At 39.2% G+C, this 25,188-nt stretch overlaps 1 protein-coding gene across 8 annotated transcripts; it reads left to right on the top strand.

Moving 5' to 3' along the window:
* Positions 1 to 1,286: 1,286 nt before the first annotated feature.
* LOC112410011 (manganese-transporting ATPase 13A1-like) lies at positions 1,287 to 23,031 on the top strand. Of its 8 annotated transcripts, none has more exons than XR_003005303.1 (4): positions 1,287 to 4,108; positions 11,958 to 12,092; positions 14,104 to 20,592; positions 21,487 to 23,031. XR_003005303.1 is itself a non-coding variant. In XM_024760413.1 (3 exons), the coding sequence occupies exons 1-2, from the start codon at positions 3,608 to 3,610 to the stop codon at positions 11,961 to 11,963; spliced, it is 507 nt and encodes a 168-aa protein (XP_024616181.1). In that variant the 5' UTR covers positions 1,287 to 3,607; the 3' UTR covers positions 11,964 to 12,092; positions 20,446 to 23,026. The 8 variants fall into 8 exon arrangements, 2 of the variants coding, with proteins under 2 accessions (XP_024616181.1, XP_024616182.1); XR_003005301.1 differs by having other exon boundaries at positions 21,430 to 23,031; XR_003005300.1 differs by having other exon boundaries at positions 21,387 to 23,031.
* Positions 23,032 to 25,188: the final 2,157 nt, after the last annotated feature.

The raw sequence follows: 25,188 nt of genomic DNA, 5'->3' as shown, positions 1-25,188 counted from the left end.
TTTGTTTTTCCAATAAAACCAAGCAATTAACTCAATTCTGATGCTATCTACCTGGAGATAACATCAAATCTCACAGGTTAAGAGCTCAGTCTCACATGATTTCTCCCACTCACTTCAGAGGTCAATTACAATTCCAGGTTGTTACCTGTACTTCTGACCTACAGGCTATAAATCAGAGGTTTCTCCAACTTCCTCCTCAGGTTCAATTAATTTTCTAGAGCAGCTCACAGAATTCAGAAAAAACAGTTTACTTACTAGGTTACCAGTTTTTTAAAAAAAGATATAACTCAGGAACAGCCAGTTGGAAGAGATACATAACCAGTCAACTGGTTATAATAGATATGTATAGATTACTTCATCCAACAACAGCTGATTACAATTCTTCTAAAGCTCACAGGGACCATTTCAACAAAATAGACTACATTTGGGGCCAAAAAACACACCTTAAAAATTTATAAAAATAGAAATCACATATTGTCTTCTCTCAGACCAAAATGGAATTAAATTAGAAATCAATAACAGAGAGATAACTGAAAAAAATCCAAAAACACAGAGATTAAACAACATACTTCTAAAGGACATATGGGTCAGAGAAGAAATCTCAAGAGAAATTTTAAAACATTGAGTTAGCCAAAAAGTTCATTATGTTTTAAGTAAAAGTAAAAGACACATTATTTTTAACATCTTTATTGGAGTATAATTGCTTTACAATGGTGTGTTAGTTTCTGCTTCACAACAAAATGAATCAGTTATATATATACATATGTTCCCATATCTCTTCCCGCTTGCATCTCCCTCCCTCCCGCCCTCCCTATCCCACCCCTCCAGACGGTCACAAAGCACCGAGCTGATCTCCCTGTGCTATGCGGCTGCTTCCCACTAGCTATCTACCTTACGTTTGGTAGTGTATATATGTCCATGCCTCTCTCTCGCTTTGTCATAGTTTACCCTTCCCGCTCCCCATATCCTCAAGTCCATTCTCTAGTAAGTGTGTGTAAAAGACACATTTTTCATTTTCACCAATAATTTTATTGAACATATTCATTAATCAAATGAACTTTCTGGCCAACCCAATATTTTGAACTAGAAGAAAATGAAAAAAACAAGGTATCAAAATTGTTACAATGCAGCAAAAGTAGTGCTTAGAGAAAATTTTTATATATAACTGTATATATTAGAAAAGAAGAAAGATCTAAAATCAGTAACCTAAGTTTCCACCTTAGGAAACTAGAAAAAGAACAGCAAAATAAATCCAAAGTAAGCAGAAATAACAATTAGAGCAGAAATCAATGAAGTTGAAAACAGGAAATCAATAAAGAAGATTAACAAAATCAAAAGCTGGCTCTTTGAAAAAGATCAATCAAATTGATAAGCTTCTAGCCAGCTAACTGATAAAAAAGAAAGAGGACACAAATTACTAACATCAGAAGTGAGAGAGGGAACATCACTACAGATCTCATAGACATTACAAGGATAATAGAGGAATGCTATGAACAACTCTATGCCCCCAAATTTGATAAGCTGAATGAAATGAACCAATTCCTTGAAAGACATAATCTGCCAAGACTCACACAAGAAGAAACAGACAATCTGAATGGGTATTTATCTATTACAGAAATTGAATCAATAATGAACAACCTTCCAAAACAGAAAGCACCAGACCCAGAGAAGTTCACTGGTAAAATCTACCAAACCTATAAGGAAGAAAGTATACCAATTATTACGTCTACATCTCTTTCAGAAGACAGAAGCAGAGGGAATTCTTCCTAACTCATTCCATAAGGCCACCAGCACCCAGAAAAAAACCCATGCATATGTGGTCAACAAATATTTGACATGGGAGCTAAGAATACCCAATGGGGAAAGGTAGTCTCTTCAACAAATGGTGTTGGGAAAACTGAATACCAAAAGCAAAAGAATGAAATTGAACTTCTATCTTATACCACTCACAAAAATTAACTTGAAATGGATTAAGGACTTGAACATAAGACCTGAAACTGTAAAAACCCTAGAAGAAAACAGAGAGAGTAAGCTCCTTGATATTGGTCTTGGTAGCAATTTCTTGCATATGACACCAAAAGCACAAGACAAGGATGAACCAATTGCCCCTAAGTTGTTGAACACTATGTGTTGGTTGTGACAAAAATTCATATGGCAAAAAATTACTCATTTTTTGAAATAAGCCTGCTTTAGAATTCAAAAGTCACCAGGAAAGGGCAGTCAAACTAAACAAAAAATTCTCAGTTTCTTTCCTAAAAATGTAACTATTTGGAATCCAACTCTGATTTCACAACTTCAAATTACCTCTATGCTTTAAAACCATTCTCCCGGAGAAAGGGAGGTTTAATGTATGTTGATATCCCGCGTGCTTCTGAGTGGTCAAAAATCTACAAACATTTTGGACACCGGTAGCAGCATATGATGAATTTATAGATGCAAAGGCTTGATTGATAAATAAGCTGGTCTACAAAACAAACCTGCTTTGGAGAACTAGAAACAAAGTCCTACAAGTCAAAAAGCTTGTTGTTGTTAGTAAGTAAAGAAAGACTTTAGTTGAGAGGATATTTAGCTTGATGTCATTACACTGGAATGACACCAAGAATCAAGAATTGTTAACTTGATAAGAGCAAGTCAAAATGATGTCACCTTTGCCTTAGTTTTATAACTACATAAAAGAAAAGGATGTTCTAAAGGTCGCAGTCTGTTCATATAAGCATAATTGGAAAAGAAGAGTGAAAGAGTAAAAATATCCTACTGTGTAACGTGAAAGAAAGAAACATCATCGTTATTTTATTAAATATAGAATATTATCCAAGTCCTATTGCATTTACATTCTCCTTTTGCAAAGTCTTACACATATGTATTTTAAGAATCTTAAGAACATGCAATGTAACACAAAATTCAATATCCAATGAACAGTTGAAAATATAGCTCATAAATTCTGTATCAGAGGGCAGAAACACTATAAACATATTGATATACCTTTTTCTATTAGTAATACAATACTATTTTGGTTTTGTTCAAACAACAGCATTTATGTAACTGGAAAGTAAATAATACAGAAAAAATACATCATTTCAAATAAACACCGATTTTTCATATTTTATGTTAAAGTAGTAATTTTGTGAGTAATTATTATCTATTGCATGATGGCTCTTGTCATGTGTGGCTGTGTCCTGTGTTAGCTTTTTAAGCCTGCCAGCCCTGAGCCCTCCCCAGGACCCTGAAGGCGGAGGCTTTCAGCAGGAGACACAAGCCCCACCTCATAGCAAGCCCCGCCCCCTGAACACCAGCTTTTCCCTGACAGGCCCTGCCTCCGAAGTGTACAAGTTCCGTCCTTCGTGAACCAGATAGGCCGATGCCGTGTAGTCTCGGAGGAGGACTCGCCTTTTCCGGTTCAGGTTGTCACGGTGCCCTGGCTTGCCTTGTTTTTTCCGGTCTCAGTCCGGCGTGGCAGGGTAGACAGGCCGCCTTTAGCCCTTTCAAGCCCTTTCTGTCATGGCGGCGCCCAGCCTCTTTTTTCCGGCAGCAACCTGTCATGGCGTCTCCCTGAGTAGCCACTTCCGGATCCAGCCCATTACGTGTCCCCAGCTGTTCTGATTCCGCGATGCTCTGCTGGCGCCCAAGGCTCAGCGGAAGTAAAACGTCAGAAGTGAGGCGGTGCCTATGCGGAAACCAGCGCGGCTCTGGGAAAGACGGGGGCGATGGTGGCTGGGTCAGGGGGCAGCAGCCTGTCCTGAGGGGCTCGGCCTTGCTAGGCATGGCCCACCCCGTCGTCGAGCAGCCCAAGCCCAGATTGCAGCCGCGTACCCTCTTTGCCGCGTGCACGCTCCTTGGTGCTGGACCTGCACTCACAGTGAGTGAGTTGGTCGCCGCCCTGTGGCCGAACCGGTGGCTGGCGCTGCTGCGGCGCCTCACGGTGCTGCCATTCGAGGGGCTGCTCTACCTGGCCTGGCTGGGCGCCGCGGCAGCTGGTTGCTGGGGCTGGCAGCTGGACGTAGGTCCGCGAGGCCATGTGGCTTGTGCTTGCCACCATGTGCCTCGCGCTCTCACCGTTCTCTCGGCTCATTGGTACGAGCACGCGCAGTGCGCGCTCAGCTGCACCCCGGTAAGTTCTTGCGCACGAGCTCAATCCCTAGCAAGGTCGGGCTTTGCCACTGCGCTGTGTCCGTCCCCAACCCTGCCTGGGCCTCGCATTTTCTGGGCCTAGGTCTCCAGCGGTGCTCTCCACCGTTTTGCGCTGGCTAAATCCCGACCCCACTGCTGACTTGATGTGCCACTCTGGCGCCGGTTACTTCCCTTCTCTGGAATTCCTTCCTGGTGTGGTCATTTAGATTCGATAGTTTAGCGCTGGGCCCGGTATATGTTAATGTTTGATAGGATTTGTTAATACTAGGTCCCATGTTAGCGGGTACTTGGTTTTTTCTGGAAGCGGCCCTGTCTTCTTTGTAGTCTTATCTCCTATCTTGCTTTTCAAATTGTGAGGCTAGACCTGCAGGGTAGGTTTCCCTATCTATGAAACTTGGTTTGAGAATTGAGCATTAGTCCTACTGTACAATGCTCAGAGGCTCACCCTTTCATTCCCCCACCCTGTGTGGACCAAAGGTAGTTTGAAATGCAGTTAAGGCAGCGTTTAGGAGGAGCAGGAGCTATTTGTGAGCAAGTGACTTAACTGCTTGGAGTCTTCATGCCTTTCTGCAAGACGAGAGTGATTTTGTTAAGACTGCCGTCAGGATACAACAGCAAGATAGTGCATGTGACCCTTAGCCCTGAAATATGGATGAGTGAGATCTGCCTTGGGTCAGCAGTTGATATCAGGCCCTCTGGGTCTGCCTCAGATGACACCAGCAGGTTTGGAGCCATGAGCACTGAGTTCAGCCTTTAGTCAGCCTCCCCTCAGATCCCAGGCATGTGTTTGCTGAAAGAAGAGGAAAGGAAACAGCACCAAGGGCTGCAGAAAGACAGGAATCCCTCACCCCCTCAAAAGTGGACTGAATTCTCTCTCTCTTCCGAGGGAGTGAAATCTCCCTTATCCCAACAAGCCTTATCCCTGGGGAGGGGCTCAAACTTCTGGGCTTGGTGGCTTCAAGTCAGTACAATGAAAGACCCCAGCAAGGGACAAAAGAATGGAGGGGAGTTGTTGGGGGGGGCGCTGCCTGTTGGCCTGCAACTAAAAAGTATGACTGTTAACCTTCTCTCCAAGGATGAAGAACAAAGAAGAGCTAATCAGCTGTGAGGTTAGGACAGGAAGATCTGGGTTTGCATCAGGGATCTTAGCCAGGGTCCTTAGTGATAACTGTAACACATACCTCAGAGTACCATTGTGATTATTCTGCAAACCGCCTGCCGTGGGGCTGGCCCCATGTAGTGCTTTGCACTTTTCTTTCATAGGTTACCAGAGTTTGTAAATTTGTCTATTTTCATTATTTTCTGCTTGATTTGGTGGCCCATGAACTCTTAGAGGGGCAGGACCTTGTTTCTCAGGATCAGGGCTGTGCCTCCCCTCCCGCCCCCATCCCCCAAACACCCATGGCAGCAGAGGGTGGGATGGATGCATCTCACAGGATTGAGGGAGCATTAATTGAACTCCATTCAGTGCCTCCGTATCTTAGGTGCTTGGGAAATAGCAGTGAACAAAACAGACAAACCCATGGCTTTTATGGTGTTAGTGGGGAAGATAGAACTCATTGTCAGCAGTCAGTGCTAAAGAGAGAAAATCAGGACGAGGATAGGAATGTTGTGAGGGAACTTTAGATGGAGCATCCAGGGGCAACTTCCTGAGAAGGCGACCTTTGAGCAAAGGCCTGAAGCCAATTGTGTGACTGTTCCAGGTGGAGAAAACAGAACATGCCAAGCCCCTTAGCTGAGTTAAGAACAATCCTCAAGTCTCATTGTCTGTCATTACTTAAGGACATAAGGAAGAATAGTGATGGGTTGGGGGGAAGAGGCAGCAGGCCAGGTGGCCTGTGACAGGGCTCATGTGGATTGAGAGCGAACCTCATGCCAGGTATTGTTCTTCCTGTTTGAGTTCATGTCATCAGCAGAGCTCTGGGCATTGGGTGTTATTTGTAACCCCAGCTTTGATATAAGCTGGACCAGAGGCATGGTGAGGTGTCCAGCATGGTGCTTTCCCTTGGCCCAGTGACAGACTGGGGAATGACCAAACCAACACCTAGAGCCCAGAACATGTTCCAGAACATATCCCGAGAGCTGCAGCCCCAGCAGCCTCCCCATTGGGGACCATGGAGCTGGGCTTGAGAAGGGTTCAGCAGCAGCACTTTGCCTCTCAAAGGAGTAGGACCCCAGCAAAGTGAGCTTCATGAAGATGGTGCCAACTGCAACAATGGTTCCACTGAGCTTGTGGCCCTGCACGTCAATGAGGTAGGGACTGCCTGCCAGACCCCCGTGGCATGGGCTTGAGTGGGATTCCCAGGCACTGAACCCCCAGGCCAGGGGCCTCTGCCACAGCCTTCTCGCACAGGGCAAAGATGGACAGGAGATCTCCATGCCATGGAGAAGCAGCAATCCCTCCACAAGGCCTTTCCCTTGGGAAATGTGTTCTCATACTACCAGAGCAACAGAGAAGTTAAGGAAAACTCAGAGGTCTGTGAAGCTGAGTAGTTTGAGAGCAACAAGTGAGTCCTGACATCACCATGAGTCGCCCCTGCTGACAGTGGCTCCTTTCCCATTTGTGCTTTGTTGCACTCCTGAGTTGGGGTGCCTGGGAAGTGATTTGAAGACATCCACCTTTCCAACAGAACATCTCAGGTGAATGTGGTGGGCACCCTTTGAGAAATGTGCTCTAGTCTACTCTCCCCCGAACTTGCCTGCTGACAGGAAAGGCTGGGAACCCTTTCCCTTGGCATGTGTACTCTTCATTGGAACCTGGCTCTTGAGAGTTGGCTGCTCATTCTGGTCTTGTTGTTTTTGTAACTCTCCTCTTCATTTTAAATTCTTTGTTTAAATATTAAGTTTTCACCATTCGTCTCATATATATCCTAGCACTTTATGAGTGATGATGAAAAAGATGTTGGTGATCAGGATAGCTCTTATTTGTACCAGGTAGAATGCAGATGCTCTGTATGTGCTTCTCCTTTAATCTTCACCAAAACCACCAGTGCTGACACAAGGCTGGGAGGGGAGAGGTCTGGGCTTCAGAGCCCCCATCCTGGTCACGGTAGCACTCATCCTCAACCCCAAAACCTTCAGAAACTCTAGAAAATCTTTTCCTGACCTAATTGCTTTTCAAAAATTACAAATATGTTACCACAACTGGCAATCTAATAGGAAGATTTGTAAGAAATATTTACTGATCCTCCATTATCCACCCAGGTCAGCCATGGTGGCAGCCTGGGATGTCCCTTTTCACACCATCCTTGCTCATGCAATGGCACCTCACACAATACAGGGGCTCCTATAGTCATGATTTCTAAATTGCCTCTCCTAAGCATAGTTATTAAATTTGCCCAAGTTTTTAGAAACCCTTTTGATTTTCCAGTATTTTCCCAGCGTATCCCTCTTAGTGCCGTTTTCACACTGCCTCTCTCCCCACACCTCTTTTTTCCACTTAAAGATTAAAAAATAAGTAGATTTTTCAGAGTTATCCCAACACTTAGAACATAGTTTGCACACCAGAATGTTTAATGAATGTTGCACAACCCTATGGAGGATATTTAATCTCAATATCTGCACCAATGGCATACATGTCTCATTCCTTAGAGTCTGTGAAGGAAAATGTCATTCTGATAAAATCTCCAAACTTCCTATTAAGACATCTTCAGACTTGTCATGTAAATGTCTAATGGAAAGGACTAGAGGGCCCCCTAGATTTTATAATTGTTTCTTGTTCTTGTTATTGGACTCACACTGCTACCATTCACCTGAAATGTCTGTCAGATGGTATTTTGTGAATTCGATATTTATGTTCTTCATGACATTTCTGCATTACTGCTCTTGAATGATTAAATTTTTGGATTTTTACCTACTTGGCTTTCAAAATACATTATGGATCATTCACATTTCTTAGTCTTAATTATGATTTTGGTATTTTACATCAAAAGCTAGTCCATTTACCTTAAACAAAATGATGTGATCTCAGAAATTCTTTTAATTGGGAAACTGATTTGCATGAGGTGAGGTACTTCTGGTCAACTCAGATACACACTTGTTAAGTTAGTCGATTCTGTAATAACAATTAACTTGTCTAATCTGAAAATCAGTAACATTTCTCCACTCAGCCTCCACTGTTTAGACAAATATATCAAAAGAATCTGGAAATATTGGTTCCCAGACAAAGCAATAAGATTGCTTCTTATTTTTAATAGAGAAGTCTACTCTACTGAGTTCATGAAAGACAGTGTCTTCTAATCAGCATTCACCACTTCCTTTGCCAGGAAATTTCATTTCCTGTCCATCATTTCAAATGGACATTTTTTGGTAAAAGTCATTTAATGTATATAGACATAGTGGCCTCTCTGGAGTAGGATTAGCCAACATAGAGCTACTGTTGCTATTTTTAATCTGTAACTGCTACTGCTGATGGGTTGAACTGAGGAAGGGAATCATGGGTAAGGATGGAGCTGCCCTGGTTGATTCTCACCTGTATGGCGCACAGCTCATGAATGCATTTTAAAGCACACCAAGTGCATCTTTAACCTCCCTAATTTGTGGGAATTTTATTGTGACCTTCCAGCTCTGCTGCACACAGTGATTTTACTTCATACCTAGTCCCCCAAGTCCTCTGCCTGACTCTTCACTCTCTGGAATCCTGCTTCTCTGGAAACACCAGGCTCCAAAATGGACCAACCAGGCCTACTGCAAGCTCCTTTATTTGACCTTACTATTGATAATTTAGGATTTCCATCTATTAGAAAACAGGTTTAAGTCTGATTTGTAGGTAAACTACGTAGCAGTTAAAGATGAGTCCTGGGTTGTAAACAAGTCTCTTGGTGCCTCCCTCCGCTGCCCCCTGCCCCCCAAATAGCACAATGTTTAAAATGCAGCTTGTGCTCAATAAATACATATTAAATGAACAGTAACAAAAATAATAATTTGAAATCCCCAAGAGATTGAAAAGGTTGCTCTTAATGTGGAAAAAGTCTTTTAAAGTAATGAGGGAACCTGACCACAGGCAACACAATGATGTGTAACTGGGAGGAACAGAAGCTCTCATAGGTCCCAAATCTTTGGCATACTATATGTATGTTATTAAGAAGCAAGAAGATACAATTTGCTAGAGATTGTGCTTTTCCCCAAATAATGGTGTGCAGAGAGACTTCACTGCTTACTAATCCAATGTAGTTTACTCCATTTTCTTAATTTGTGATTGTTGCATAACAGAAGGAAATTTCAGTCTTATTGAAGTTTCTGTCCTCCAGGAAAGAAAAATGAGGCAAAGGAACAGCCACCCTAAATAGCTGGTGGGAGATACAAGGCTGATTTGATTTTTTTGAATGGTGCTTACGGAGTTTTGTTAAATCTAAACCATGACGTTTTGGTTTCAAACAACCAATAAATACAGTGCCTCCCTTTGATGTCTTTCTATCTTGCCTAGGCCCCGCCCCTGCTGACCCTGCCTTTATTGTCATCAAGACCTGTAGTCCCTCTGTTGCCTCTTGGTCTCCTAAGCCATCAGAGCCTTTCTGACCACACTTAGTTCCCTTGTTACTTATCAACTATGTGTCTTAGGCAAATGGTTTACCACTCTGAGGTTTAGTTTCCAAATCTGTAAAACAGATAAATATAATATCTATGTCAGACAGATTGGGAGAATCACTTTATCCTATGGAGTAAAAGGCCACCTTTAATGCCTTTCACAAGTACCTTATAATTCCTCACCTCATTGGCCTCCAGCCCTTGCCAATCCCAGGGAGAAATCAACCCTCTTGCTTTCTCTGCTCCTGCTTACGTTGTCTACAGCTCCCTAGCATCTGAAACTTTTCTGTAGGCATTCCTCCAAGGGTAGAAGAAAATGAACAGTTACATGTAGCAGTCCTGAGAGTGTTGGGGGTTATAATCAAGAGTAGCTTACCACAAGCACTTAATTTGTTTGAAGTTTCTCATTTATCTTAAAAAATTTACCCTGATTTTCATTCTGTCTATATTAAAATATTTTTAAAACATTCAGTTAAGCACTTAAAATTTCATTCAAATGTTTCAAGTAAAACTGATGCTAGAGGAAGATGTTCTGTTATTCCTACAGCTTTGTTTATTCTAGGCACACAGCTGATAGACCCAAGGATACCTGAATTTGCAAAGCATAGCCTAGCTGATTGTTCTATTACAGCCTTGTAAGATATGCAGTCTCACCCCAGCCTTCATTCCACTCAACAATTTTTTCAGTCATTAATTGACTTTCTATCATATTCACAAATATTATCCTGAACATTTCCCCTCTATGAACTCTAGTCTCCTATCTTACTCACTGAAACAACAGATGCCATCTGGCATCCCTCAATTTCCATTTCCAGATTTAACAAATTAGCACTTAGTCCCACTTTTCCCTTTTCTAAGTTCATGAACGTCCCTTTCCTCTGTTACAGTTTAACCTCCCATGAGCCCTCTTGCCTCTTACGACCTTGTGCTTCTATCCTCCTTCTTTCTTTTGTTTTTTCAGTTTCTTTCCCTAATTGTTCCCAAATGCTTCTAGCCCGAGCATTTGCCCCGTAACCTAAGTTTGCCCAACTTCTCTGCCCACTAGGCAAGCCTCTGTTCTTTTGCTCCATAGTATTTCTAGATTTCCACCGAGATTTGGAGTATGTACAATGAATTATGAAAAGGACTCATCACCAACCCAGGGCATGCAGTTTCCTCTCTAACGTCAATAATTGTTTTTCAGTTTGTGCAAGAAAAACAGCACCCAATTGGTTAAGAATTATAAAGAAGTGATTTTTTTTTTTCTTTTGGCCACACTGTGTGACATGCGGGATCTTAGTTCCTCAACCAGGGATCAAACCCATCCGCCCTGCATTGGAAGCACAGAGTCTTAACCACTGGACAGTCAGGGAAGTCCAGTGATTTTTAACTGATAGTTTCAAATATGACCAAAAACCCTTTTTTTTTTTTTTTTTCGGTGCACGGGCCTCTCACTGTTGTGGCCTCTCCTGTTGCGGAGCACAGGCTCCAGACGCGCAGGCTCAGCTTCCATGGCTCACAGGCCCAGCCGCTCCGCGGCATGTGGGATCTTCCCGGACTGGGGAGCGAACCCATGTCCCCTGCATCGGCAGGCGGACTCTCAACCACTGCGCCACCAGGGAAGCCCCCAAAATCCCATTTAAATCAAAATGTTCCTATTAGAAAACTTTAGATAACAGTAAATCTTCACCTATTTGAAATATTGAGGAAAAAACTTTAAAGGATTTTCAATCAGTAATTTCTGAATTACACAAAGCAACTCCTGGTCAAAATTGGAAGACTTACTGGAGTACTATGTCTTTAAAACAGGAACACTTGCCACAAAGAACAAAATAGCATCTTGCTCTAAGTCATTTTAAATAAAGCCAGAAAACATCTTTAAGTTTTCTTTTCCTGGGTATGTTGTTCAATGAATTATTAGCCTTGCTGAGATGAACCAGATCTATGGGACCCTGAAATCACCATGGTTAAGTAAAAAGTGGCTTTTAGGTGCTTTTGGATGAGCTCCAGGCAGGAGTCAGAAATCTGAGCAGTAGCAGAACTGGGTCATGAGCCTAAGAATCTGTCTAAAATATACAGTGTACCAATTCATGATCATTGGCTTCACTTTCTTGAGAGTGAAATTTGAAAAGGAAAGTAGCTGAATCCAAAGGTCTTTCATGTCGTCTGTTTAGAATAAGTTATCAATATAAATTCATATGAGCCACAGAAAGGGTAGTAATATTTTAACGGTTTTACATGGTAAACACAAAAATAACTATAATAAGTGTGCATATTTATTTGACATTCTTTGATAATTTTTCATTTCTTTCACCTTTGCCTAGGGCTAATTGGCATTTTCTAGACTTATTTCACCCAGATACTAGAAATAAGCAGCTACACAGACCTGGTGTACAAGAAATAAGATCTAATCTACAAAATAAATTTGCATTCTGCAGCCTGACCCTCAGCACTAAAAGGTAAGTGGGGGGAGGAGGGGGGCATAGTCAAGGACACTCAAGAACTCTTCCTACTATTTCTTTTAATCATAGGACCCCCAGCTGTATTATGCCAGCTGAACAAAGAATATTGAAAGGCAAAGTTTGTGGCTCACATTAATTAACGCATTTATTGAAAAGAAGGGTTGCATATTTTTTTGAAGTTGCATTACTGGGCTTCCAGCCCCTTATTAGTAAAACTGAGTGGAATCGCTAAGGGAGTTATTTTCTGAAAGACATTGATAAAGAAGATGGTAACATTTCAAGTATTTGGGGCCCATTCCGTTTAAGGTTAAAAATATGTGTTCATTGGTTTCCTGTGGTTGCTATAATGAATTAACACACACTTGGTGCTTAAAACAACATACATTTACTTAGAATTCTGGAAGTCAGAAGTCTGAAATTTGGTTTCACTGGGCTGAAGTCAACATGTAAACAGGGCTGTACTCCCTTTTGGAAACTCTGGGTGGAAGAATCCCTTTCCTTGTCTTCTCTATTGCTAGAGCTTCATAGCATCATCAGATCCATCACATCACCTGATCCTTTGCAGTCAGATCTCCCTCTGTCTCTTTTAAAGACAGTTGTAATATTTATGACCCACCCAGATAAGCCAGGATAATCTATGTCAAAATCCTTAATCATAACTGCAAAGTCCCTTTTACTGTATAAGGTAACATTCACAGTCTCAGGGATTAGGAAATGGACATAATTGGTCATTATTCAGGCTACTACAATGAGTGTCAATTTAAGTTGCTTGACTTAAATACTATAATGTAAGCTAAAAGAAAGAAGGCATAGTGTGGTGGCCAGACCCATATGCCCCGCAGATGCTAAGACCCTCTTGTCATTGTCCATTGTGTGAGCCTAGAGCTGTTGAAATTTCTCCATAGAGCAAATTCAGACCTTAAATTACTTTGACTCCAGATCTCCAGCTTTGTAAAGGGGCAAGACAACTGGGTCACACCAGGGACAAAATCAATCGTTCTGAGATGCTGAGAAGAAATCAGAAGGCATACTTACAGCTGATTCCAAGTAGACACAATTATCCACCCTCTCCTAAAAGACCTTGTATCCAGAGATAAGCTGCCATCAACAGCACTATGGAGGGGAAGAATAAGTGACATTAATGAAATGACAAGGATGACTGTAAAGGGGGCAAGACATTTTGTGAAAAGCCAGAAATACTCTCCTAAAGAAGAAAAATAACAATATTGATCTGGAGATTTCCGAACTGGGCAGTGACAATGATTGCATTAGCAATAGCAATGATTCTTTGGAAAGGCTGGGTAGCAACACTTGAAATTCCAACAGACCTAAGTTTGAATACCACTCTGCCATTCATCAGCTGGGTTACCTTGAACAAATTACTTAACGTTTCAGATCCTCTGTTTCCTTACCTTAAAACAAGATTTTAAAAAAAAATCTTTTTCATACTATTATTGTGAACATGACATGAGATCATAAATTATCTGAGTGCCTGGAACTCATGGCTGCTCATGGAGCCCTAGGTACAGATGCAGTAGTAGCTGAGGGAGAGGGGGTATGACATAGAGCTATGACACAGCTTATGAACATTGAGCTACATGCAGTGACTGTAAACATCCACCTACTTTGCCAGCTGCTTGGATATGTTGGTTGATGTGCCCTGGCATACTGCTGTGCATCATCTGGAGAATTACTAAGGTTAAGGTGAATTCTTGAATTTCATGCTATGCTCTCTGCACACGTTCTGTGGGATCACTGTCGATGCTCTGTATTTCTGGACTTCTTGTGTCTTTGGCTTAATGGGCTTCAGTGCAGGGATGCAAGCTGCAGTTTGCATCACCAGACTCAGACCTCATTGATATTTGGTATTGACTCATTGACTCGCTTCATTTTGACATCAAGACGCCTGCTTACTTGCAGCTCTGCTGCCACAATTATCATTCAACTTCCCTGCTTAGGCTTTTGCCACCATCAGTCCTCCTCTTAACTGTTTTTTGTTTCTTCCTAGGACATTAATATACTACCTCTGCTTGTTTCAGTTTTTACACAAAAAAAGGTGAGCCTTTTCTAGACATCATGAACCAATCACAGAAAGTAATGTTATTGATGAACTGACGAAACACCATATGGGAAAAATCTTTGTGTCTTTGATGCTTTCTCTTTTATAAGAGTTTTCCTGGATCTCAAAGGGATGATTCCGTGCCCATACCCGCCCCCACCCCAACACTTTTTTCTGAATTAATAGCTATTCAGTACTCGGCTACCCAAATGCTGTTCTCCAGCTAGTAATTCTAATTTTTCTGACACTATCACAAATTATGACTAACTTCTAGAGGGCATATGCTATCATTTTGTTTAAAAATTGATTTTTCTTTTCTGAAAGGCTTTGAAACTACTTACGAATTACATTCAGATGAGGCAAGTAAGGATACAACAAGAGAAAACATCTAAAGGATGTTTTGCAAATGTTTTCATTTCAGGAGTAGATGTTTTCAGATACACGTGTTCAGTTTTGGGGCAATACACTTGGTTCCAAGCTTTCTGGGTGCTAGAGTAAGAAGGGAAGCACATTGAGGCACTATTAAAAAGGAAAACATAAAAGCATACTAAGGCAAAACTTTTCTTGCAACTAAATCCACATGGGAATTTATTATAATAGTCTTTATCATAGTGTGTGGCTATCTTAACAATAGCTTTATAAAATATAAAGGATTATTTAAACAACGTTTTTCATATCAACCCTCTGAAGGCATAGAGACATATATTTCATCCTAAATCAATGAAGATCTTTCTTGAAGGACCATGTATAAGTTTCCTAGGGCTGTCATAACAAAGCACCACAAACTAGGCTGCTCAAACAGAAGTTTATTGTCAGAAGTCTGATATCAAGGATATTGGCAGGATTGGTTTCTTATGAAGGCTGTGAGGGATAATCTTCATGTGTTTCTTCTAGCTTCTGGTGGTTTGCAGGAAATCTGGCATTTCTTGACTTGTAGATGTATCACCTCCAACTGTCTTCATGTTCACGTGATATTACCCTTATGTGCATGTCTCTGTGTCCAAATTTCCCCTTTTTACAAGGACACGAGTTCTTGTTGGATTAGAAGCCTGCCTTACTGCAATATGACCTCATTTTATCTTAATTAATTACATGTGCAATGACTTTCTAAATAAGGTCACATTCTGAGGTTACTGGAGGTTAGATCTTCAACATATAAATTTGTAGGGGACATAGTTCAACCTATAATAGACCCAGATGATGTGGGATAAATATTTTAGTTGCAAACGACCTGTCCCAACACAGATTCAGGCCTAGGACATTTCATTGAATAGACTATAGCATTGTCCAATGTCATAAGCAAACTTTGTGAAGTCCAGGATCATATTTAATTCCTGACCAACTGTCTATTGTCTACTTGTGTGCAGAAAGTCTTTGCTATTGAAAACCTAATGAATCAAAGTCTAACTATGAGAGATTCTGAAGTCTTTTTTTAGTAGTGATGATTCAGTGGATACATTCATGCTCTTTTCCTTGAAGCTGTAACTCAATACCCCAAGATTGTTTGTAAGCTTCTCTAACCTACTGAATCTTACCAGATGTCCTAAAAATATATGTCACTAGGGCACGTGAGAGAGTAGGACATCTAGGTGTAGTTACCACCACTATCAGGAAAAGTAACTGTTTTATGACCTCCTGACATTTTCTTCATAAGACAGTATTATTGTGGGAGAAGAAAGATAATCCAGTCCTTTCAGGAATTCTAGGAGGACCACATATTTCCTCTCCGAGAAGTTTTTTAAAAAAATGATGTCTGACTTCTAGGTCATTTCTAAAGCTAGAAGACAAGGTAACCAGGAAATACCAAATAATCAGGCAATGGGTGAATAGATAAAACAGAAAAAAAAAAAAAAGTCCTGATGAAGTACTCAGTGTCGTGGAAAGTACTATAGTATAGTGATTTAAAGCAGGGTTGTTGCCAGAATCTGACATTATTATTTTCATGCTGCTGCCACTATTGTAATCATAGCCATTGTATCAACATAATGTTCTAGTTTTCTTCTTAAAAAGAAGAAAGCATATTCTTTTGAAAAATATGTTCAGGGGAAGCCAGATATTCCCTGTGCTCTTCTATAGCTGTATGTCTAGTTGAAGCTTCAGGTTTTAAATTTAAGTAGACCTGGACTGAATCCTGTCCCTACCATTTATAACAAGTGACTTTCACAACTTCAGGTTTCTTAGCTGAAAAATTGGTGTAAATACCCATTTTCTATCCTGTTAGATCGTTAGCATAGTTCCTGCACATAGCAAATGCCAATATATTTCAGGAATTATTATTTTGAGCAACTTCCTCTTCTCTAAAATAAAGAAAAATTCTAACTGTTGCAGAGGCTACTTGCCTATTTTATTGGTGGAGAATATAGGGGGTATGTCTTCACATCAAAATTAATATTTAAAATTTTTTTGGTACATAACTAATATCTCTTGCACTCAAGCAACCTGAGCATTCTTGTTAAACATTTATTAGCAGGCAAAAAGTTATGCTAAGAAACTAAACCTTTAGAGAATTTTCTGTTTAGGGAATATACTATTCTGACTCATTATGGTAATATCTTACTCTTTAGCCAAGTAAACAGTAAACAACTCATAGAAATAAGTGAGAAAATTAATAAACATATGCTAGAATATTATATGGAAAGACTTGTGAATGTTTTATGTATTTCTACTAAGTTTATTACTTTGACAATATTTTCCCTGAGGTGCTACATATATAATGCCATGACAGCGTATCTCCATTTTATAAGGAGTTCAGTTGTAAGCATGAAACAAGGATTGCTTTGGTTAGAACACTATGTATAGGCTTTTTTATTTAAGAGAAAACATTTTTATGTGATATTCCTTGTCTTCACTACAGTCACTGGTTTAGAGAGAGGTTTTAATCTAGCCATAATTAGGATTGACAGTTTGCTCTGTTAAACCCTGGCATGTAATCTGAAAAAAGTGTTGAATACAGTATATGATATACTGACTTCTCCTTGTTTAAGTACAACTTTCTGAGAGTTTCACAGAAAGGTACTTCTTTTACTTCATTTTGATTACTAATTTTTAGGTCATATGTATTTTTATTCAAAGTTCAAATTATGGAAGCTTGACAGGAGCCAACACAAAATAGAACTAAGAAGTTAATCCTTAAGATATTCTTTTATCTGTATTATTTCTCAACTAGAAATATTTGAAAGGCTCTTTTTCTTCATACCTGTTATCCAGCACTTTGCTGTATAGAGATGGCTTAGAATAAATGTGTTAGTCCCTGATGATCTGGTGAATTTGAGGAAAAAGTAATATGACAAGGGTGGGGCAGGAAAGGGATGGAAAAGAGAGGAAGTGAGGGTTTTAGAAGTAAGAATCATAACAAATCTCAATTTTTTTTGAAAGTTTCAGTGTATAATTAAATTTTTAAAAGTATGTTCCCCAGCCATCAGTAGGACATTCATTGAGATTTAATCCATTAATATTCCATCCTCTCTACAGCCCTTCTCTACCAGGGAAGAGGGCATTTGACATAGGAAAAATAATATACAAGGAGTTCTACAGCCTCACAATTTGAAGAAAAAAATTGTTATGGAAAGTTCAGAAATGCTTTTTAAAATATTCTAGATTCTAAAACTCAAAAATGTCAAATCCTTGTGAACATCAAGTTGTCATGCCAATGGCAGAGTAGAGAGAGCTCATTGAATTTAGGATTGTACATACTAAAAAACTTCTTTTGGAATTATGTTGTAATCGATTATTATATAGAACACAATTGCTTAGCATAAAGTCAATATGAATATCAAAAAAACATTGGAGGGCTTTAATGAAATCTTTCTTTGGCCATGGCAGAAAGACAGTATTCAGACTTGCATGGTGGAGAATTTGGTGTACCCATGCAATGTTAATGTCAGATAGGGGTCACACAGATTGCATGTGTGATTGCACAGCCATGTAATCAAGGATCAAAGACAAGATCATCAGGATATTTCATATGTCATTTTATAATATGCTGGATCCTTTTGGAAGCAGCAGTGTGGATTGCAATGCATATTGATATAAGCTTCAGGGGATCTGCATCTAAACCCTGACTTTACCACTTAAGAGTTATATAAATTTGGACAACTCATTTAACCTCATTAAACCGCAGTTTCTTCATTGAGAAAGTGAGGATAACACTAGAGCCTTGTTTTCCATCTCATAGAATTTTTCTGAGGATTAAATGATTGCAGGTAAACTACAAAGCTCTGTAAAATTTAAATGGTTGCTATTGCTACAGGAAATATTTGTCAGATTCACTTATAAAAGAACTTGATGTTTTTTACCTTTCAGTGTAAGTCCATTTACAAAACATATGTTTATTGACTCAAGTTGGTGATCAGATTTTTAAAATTTTACCTTAATAAAGTGCTGAATCATTGTGCAAACATTTCAGACAAATGCCTCTGAGCATAATCATTTATAACAGTTTTCTTTAGAACTTTAAATTGAGTGCCACTGTCTATTTTGGAATGCAATGCTAACATCTTAATTTATTTTCAACTAGTAGTTAATTTCCTTTAGAGTGTATATTATCAACACTACCTAGTCCTGAGAGTTTCCAGACTTTTAGAAACACATACTAGGCTGCCAAAATCTCAGCGTCCTTCTGTGGCAGCTCAACTCACTGATCATTTTCTCCTCAACATCCTACAGGACAGGAGACTAAAATCATCTGCTTAGAAATAGTTAAGTTAGATAAAATGGTCCCCCCAAAGATACTATAAATAACTATAGATTTCTTATATGACAACTGTATCCAAGTAATGAGTTATATAAAAAAAAAAAGCAAAAACTCATTCACCAACAACCCCGATTATAAAATATCTAGGAATAAACTCAAACTTTTTCAACTAACATTGTAGAAGTCTTGGATTAATAGTAATACATGATATATTATCGAATCAGAAAAGTCACTGTCAAATGATGTTTAGCTTCAGCATAGTCAAGAAATTTTTTAAAAAGGAGCTTCCTACTGTATATAAGAATGTAGTATAATGCTATAGACATTTAAAAATCTGGTACTGGTACTATAGATAAATATATTAGTAGCACAGAATAGAGAGAACAAAAACAAACTCATATGTGTGGGAAATCATATATAACAAAGGTGACACTTAAAATCAGCTGGTCCAGTTACCCAAACAAATGATATTTGGACAGTTGGACCATTTGAAGGAAACCATGTAGATCCCTACCCCAACCATTTAGAAAAATAAATTTCTTATGGATTAAATATCTAAATTCAATATAGTAGTATTTAATATGTATATAAGCATATTATGTATATTATATATATATATATATATATATATATATATTACTGTACAAGAAAATGTGGGTGAATACTTTTATAATCTTGAAGAGAAAATGGCATTTCCAAGTATGACCTAGAACTCAGAAGACACATAGGAAATATTTGGTGATGTGATGATCTTATCTGATTATATAAAAAATTAACATTTCCATACAGTGAAAGGCAGAAAGTCCAAAGGTAAGCTACATGAACTATAGCCAAGAGCAAACAGGATGGGAGAAAATACTAAGCTGCAAATCAGTAACCAAGGCAAACAACATGAGTAGACAAATGAGTAAAAACTATGAGCAAGCAATTTATTGAAGACTACAAATGACCAATTAGTGTAGAGAAAGGTACTTGACCTCACCAGTAAAAGATAATCAAATACAACATTTCTAATCAGGCTGAGAAAAATGTCTAAGATTCTGTCTGGTATTTACAAGAGATGATAAAATCTAGCACTCTCTAACACTCCAGGTATCTTTTTGGAGTACTATTTGGAAATATCTATTAAAATCTCAGATGCATGTGCCTTTTCACTCACCCAGCAACACCACATCACAGAATCCATGTTAGCACAAGAGAAGAATGATAACCTCTGTAAGGCTGTCCATCTGTTACCAATGGTAACTTTTAAAAAGGGAAATAATATAAATTTCCCTTAAGTGGTACAAATAGGTAATTTAATTATGTAATTCCAACAATGAAAAACTGAGCCCAGAGAAGGAAGATGGAAGAGATGAAGTAGAAGAGCATCTCCATAGGCTGGCATATAAAATGTCCTCAATCTATTGTTAATTTCAAAAAACAATTTATAGACTAATAGACATAATCATGATATCATAGTGCATCAAATTGTCCGCAATGCACATCTTTATGAAATGAGGCTAGAGCATAAAGACTTTCACTTTTTTACTTCATATCAGAGACTGCAAACTGGTGACCTGCCAGCTTGATTCAACTAGCAGATATATTTTTTACAGAGAGAGAATGTTTTAGAGATCAAAAGAATTCATGAGAAAACCTGGACTTCCAGCTGTCTTAAAATAAGAAGATTTGGAAACCCAGGACCCGTATTCCTGCCTGGCAACAATTGGCTTGAGCTGGATAAACGCTGCCCCCTTTAAAAGGTATGTACCCTCTCTGTGTCAGACTTGACTCGTGTTGTTACCTGCCAGGATTCCAGGGGCGTTGGAATTTGCTTCCTTTATTTCATATGCTCTTATATTCTGTGAATTTGTTACAAGTATGTATTACTCTTGCAGATAAAATGTAAGGATTAAAATTTATGATGGTATACCCTGTGAAACTTGTAATAAATTATCAAAGAATTTCAATGATAATATAGCAATAGAATTATAGTGCACTTCAATTTCTAGTAGCTATAAATCCAGCATTTTAAATTAGCTACAACAAAATTGAGACTAGCTTACCCAGAAATATCCTGAATGTTGAAATCAGATATTAAAAATAGAGCATCTGAATCCATATTTATAGAACACCTACTATATGCAAAGAAAAATGATAGATGCTGCATAGCATACAAAAATGGAGTGTGTTATCATTCCTTTTCTTTCTAAGTCATCCATTAGGTCTAAAATATCTAACTGGTTGTCATACATTGATACTATTTTTTCGTAGTATTCATCACATAACTTATTTTATAATTCCTTACAGCACTCAGTTATTTTACAATCCTGTTTCTAAGAGAGCTTTACTACTGTTTCAGTAATCTTTTAACTATTTTTCCATCCTTCTGACTCTGCATTTCAGTATCAAATTCATCTCTAAAACATTGCTCCAATCCTGCCATTTTATTTTTAATACATACTAATTCAGTTCTGTAATTTGGAAAATCAAAGCATGCCACAAGTTGACCCCAAAATGTCTAGATTTACTATTTTTCATGTATTCTTTTTTTCAGCCAGAAATGGGCTGCTGATTGTTTTCTAAACATATAATTTCAGATCTTCCATTTACTTGACTATTTTCTTCTTCCTGGAATGTCAACTCTTCTATTTTAGTTGTGGTTTAAAACCCTAGCGAGCCTTCACATCTTAGCTCAGATGCTGTCTCCACCATGAAGCCTTCTGCCGCCCCAGACAGAGATCTCTTCCTCTGAACTTCTATCGTGGTTTGCCTGGATTCCTGATACATCACACAATCAGCTGATTGGCGTCACAGTAATTAAGGCATATGTCTCTTGTATCCTTCTAAATATAAGTTCCTAAAGAGCAAGGATTGTTGTCTGCAAGCACAGAACTTTGCATACCGTTAAAAGTTTAAATTTTTCACTTGTAAAGTCATGAGATATACAAACTGATGTGAAGAAGATATGAGGAAGCAGACAGAACTGTAATGAGGAAGATAAAGCAGACTGATAGAGGTATCTTATAGGAACTTAGGCTGCATTAGGGTGCTTGTGTGGGTGATACGAGGACTGCATCATTGCCTAAGTGTAACACATGCACCTGGTACTTCCTTGACAGGATGACAATAAGGGAACCTATTCTCAGTAATAATAACAGGGCGTTCAGCTGAAGTCAACTGAGGATTTGGAGAAAGCTGGTTTGGTACAGCCTGTGTTGAGTGGCTTAAAATTTATAGAGTGAAGAATTGCTTAAGAGACAATGTTCTTAGGAAAGCCAGTTAAAGCTTATAGGACAGAGTGTCAGGCTGGCTGTTGAAAGACTTCTGATAACTTTCTGTCATTTGAAGAGCTGTTGGTGGTTTGGAAATAAATCATTTTAAAGTAATCAGCTTTTGACTGTCATGAGTCCTCAAGGGGAAGTGACATGAAGCCTTGATAAACCTTAATAGCATGACTATGATAGATGCCATGATTTATCAGGCTACCAGATTTATCAGGTAGCTGATATGAAAACTAGTTCATACCCACCCTCAATGGCCACAAACCATGCAGTTTATTTCAGCCAGGACTAGACTTCCATAATAAGCCAGTACATATGGTATGAGGCAAAGAGTGGATGCCTGATTACCAAAGCTAAGGAGGGTGTTATAAAAGCAAAAAAAAGTTCAAATAGGCTTTTTTGGAAACATTTGGAGGATGAAGCGTTTGGCATAATGATGAGCAGGCTGAAAGGTGGCCAAGAATCATTTCATTCATTATTCTTTTCCTAAATGGGAAGATCCTGTATCTTGAGATTAATGTACATGAGAATAGGAACCTAGCTTTGGACTTCTGACATAAGTCAGAGCAATTAGAACACATGCCTCCAAAAATCTGCAGATGGGCAGGGACTCTGAGAGTTTCCCTCATGAGCTAACAGTGTCCCTATACCCAGCTGGAGCTAGACAAATCCAGAACTAGGATTAAACAGGGCACTTCCAAAAATCATTGAACAGGAAAGAAGTTTAATCTTTGCTCCTACAGGCAGGATTTCATTTGTTTGCTCAAGTAGCATCTGGGAGATCATTAAGAAATACCTGGATGGACAAAAGGGAACCCTTGTGCACTGTTGGTAGGAATGTAAATTGGTGCAGCCACTATGGAAACCAGTATGGAGGTTCCTCAAAAAATTAAAAATAGGGACTTTCCTGGTGGTCCAGTGGTAAAGAATCCACCTTACAGTGCAGGGGACGTGGGTTCGATCCCTGGTCAGGGAACTAATCCCACATGCCGCAAGACAACTAAGCCCATGTGCCACGACTACTGAGCTCGCGCACCTCAACTAGAGAGCCTGCATGCTTGCAAACTACAGAGCCCACACACCCTGGAGCCCACGTGCCATAACTGGAGAGAGAAAACCTGCACGCTGCAATGAAGAGCCTGCGCACCACAACAAAAGATCCCGCATGCCTCAACGAAGATCCCGTGTGCCGCAACTAAGACCCAACACATCCAAAAATTAAAAAAAAGAAAATTTAAAAATAAAACTACCAGATGATCCAGTAATTCCACTCCTCGGTATTTATCCAAAGAAAACAAAACTAGTTCAAAAAGATATATGCACCCGTGTTCATTGCAGCATTATTTACAATAGCCAAAATACGGAAGCAGCCTAAGTGCCCATCCATAGATGAATGGATAAAGAGGATGTGGGGTGTGTGTGTGTGTGTTTGTATTTTCATGACTGGGTAATGAAATATTACCCAGTCACGAAAGCAGAACGAAATCTTGTCATGTGCAACAACATGGATGGACCTAGGGGGTATTATGCTAAGTGAAATAAGTCATATAGAGAAAGACAAATACATATGATTTCACTTACTGTGGAATCTAGAAAAAACAAATGAACAAACATAACAAAACAGAAACAGACTCATAGATACAGAGAACAAACAGGTGGTTGCCAGAGAGGAGAGGAGTGGGGAGAGGAAAGAAATAGTTGAGGAAGATTGAGAGGTATAAACTTCCAGTAACAAAATAAATGAGTCACAGGGTGAAATGTACAACATGGAGAATATAGTCAATAATAATGTAATATCTTTGTATGACGACAGATGGTGACTAGACTTACCATGGTGATCATTTTGTAATGTATGGAAATATTGAATTGTCATGTTGTACGCCGGGAACTAACATGGTGTTGTAGGTCAATTCTACACCAAAAAATAAACTTGGGAATACCCTGGTGATCCAGTGGTTAGGACTTGGTGCTTTCACTGCCAAGAACCAGGGTTCAATCCCTAGTCGGGGAACTAAGATCCCACAAGCTGTGCGGTACAGCCAATAATAATAATAATAATTAAAAAAAAAATAAACTCATGGAATAAGAGATCAGATTTGTGGTTACCAGAGGCGGGGGAAGGGAGAACTGAATGGAGGTGGTCAAAAGGTACAAACTTCCAGTTATAAGATAAATAAATACTGGGGATATAATGTTCAACATGATTAATTAACACTGCTATATGTAATACATGAAAGTTGTTGAAAATAAATCCTGAGTTCTCATCTCTAGGAGAAAAGTTTTTTCTTTTTATTTTGTGTCTATATGAGATGATAGGTGTTCACTAAACTTATTGTGGTACATGATGTGTATAAGTCAAATTATTATGCTGTACACTTTAAGCAGTGCTGTATGTTAATTATCTCTCAATAAAACTGGAAGGGGAAAAAAAAAACACTTGGAGCTGATCAGTGGAGATAACAAAAGTTGTACAGTTTTCCCTCTGTATCCATGGAGGATGGGTTCCAAGACCCCCAATACCAAAATGCAAGGATGCTCAAGTCCCTTTTGTATAGTAGTGTACGTAGCATTTGCATATAACTTATGCACAGTCTCCCATGTACTTTAAATTATCTCTAGATTACTTACAGTACCTAATACTAATATGTAAATGCTGTGTAAATAATTTAAATACAATGTAAATGCTGTGTAAATAGTTGCTGGCACACAGTAAATTCAAGTTTTGCTTTTTTGGAACTTTATTGAATTTTTCTTTTTCCTGAATGTTTTCAATGTGCAGTTGGTTGAATCCAGGGAGGCAGAACCTGGGATTTGGAGGGCCGACTGTAGTTGGGAGCAATGGACTGTGAATCAGATAACAGCCAGCAAAAAGAAGCAGAAAAGTGAGAAGTGCTCAGGGCATTTTTTTTCTTTTTCTTCCTCTTTTTTTCTTTCTCTCCTTCCCTCACTTTCTCTCTCTTTCCCTAGAGTGCTCCTTAATGAGAGATACCAGCTCTTGCCCAATAGCTCCTTAAAGGGGCCACTGGATACCTGACTAGAGTTTCAAGACCACCAGTCTAAGTCTACTATAGATAT

Source organism: Neophocaena asiaeorientalis, unplaced genomic scaffold (genome assembly GCF_003031525.2).
Source record: "Neophocaena asiaeorientalis asiaeorientalis breed wild unplaced genomic scaffold, Neophocaena_asiaeorientalis_V1.1 scaffold320, whole genome shotgun sequence".
In the NCBI taxonomy this organism is placed as follows: Eukaryota; Metazoa; Chordata; class Mammalia; order Artiodactyla; family Phocoenidae; genus Neophocaena; species Neophocaena asiaeorientalis.
This window is presented reverse-complemented; position numbering and strand designations above follow the sequence as displayed.

Excerpts from the sequence above, each read along its gene's own strand:
- LOC112410011 (XM_024760413.1), top strand. The coding sequence starts at position 3,608 with ATGCTCTGCTGGCGCCCAAGGCTCAGCGGAAGTAAAACGTCAGAAGTG.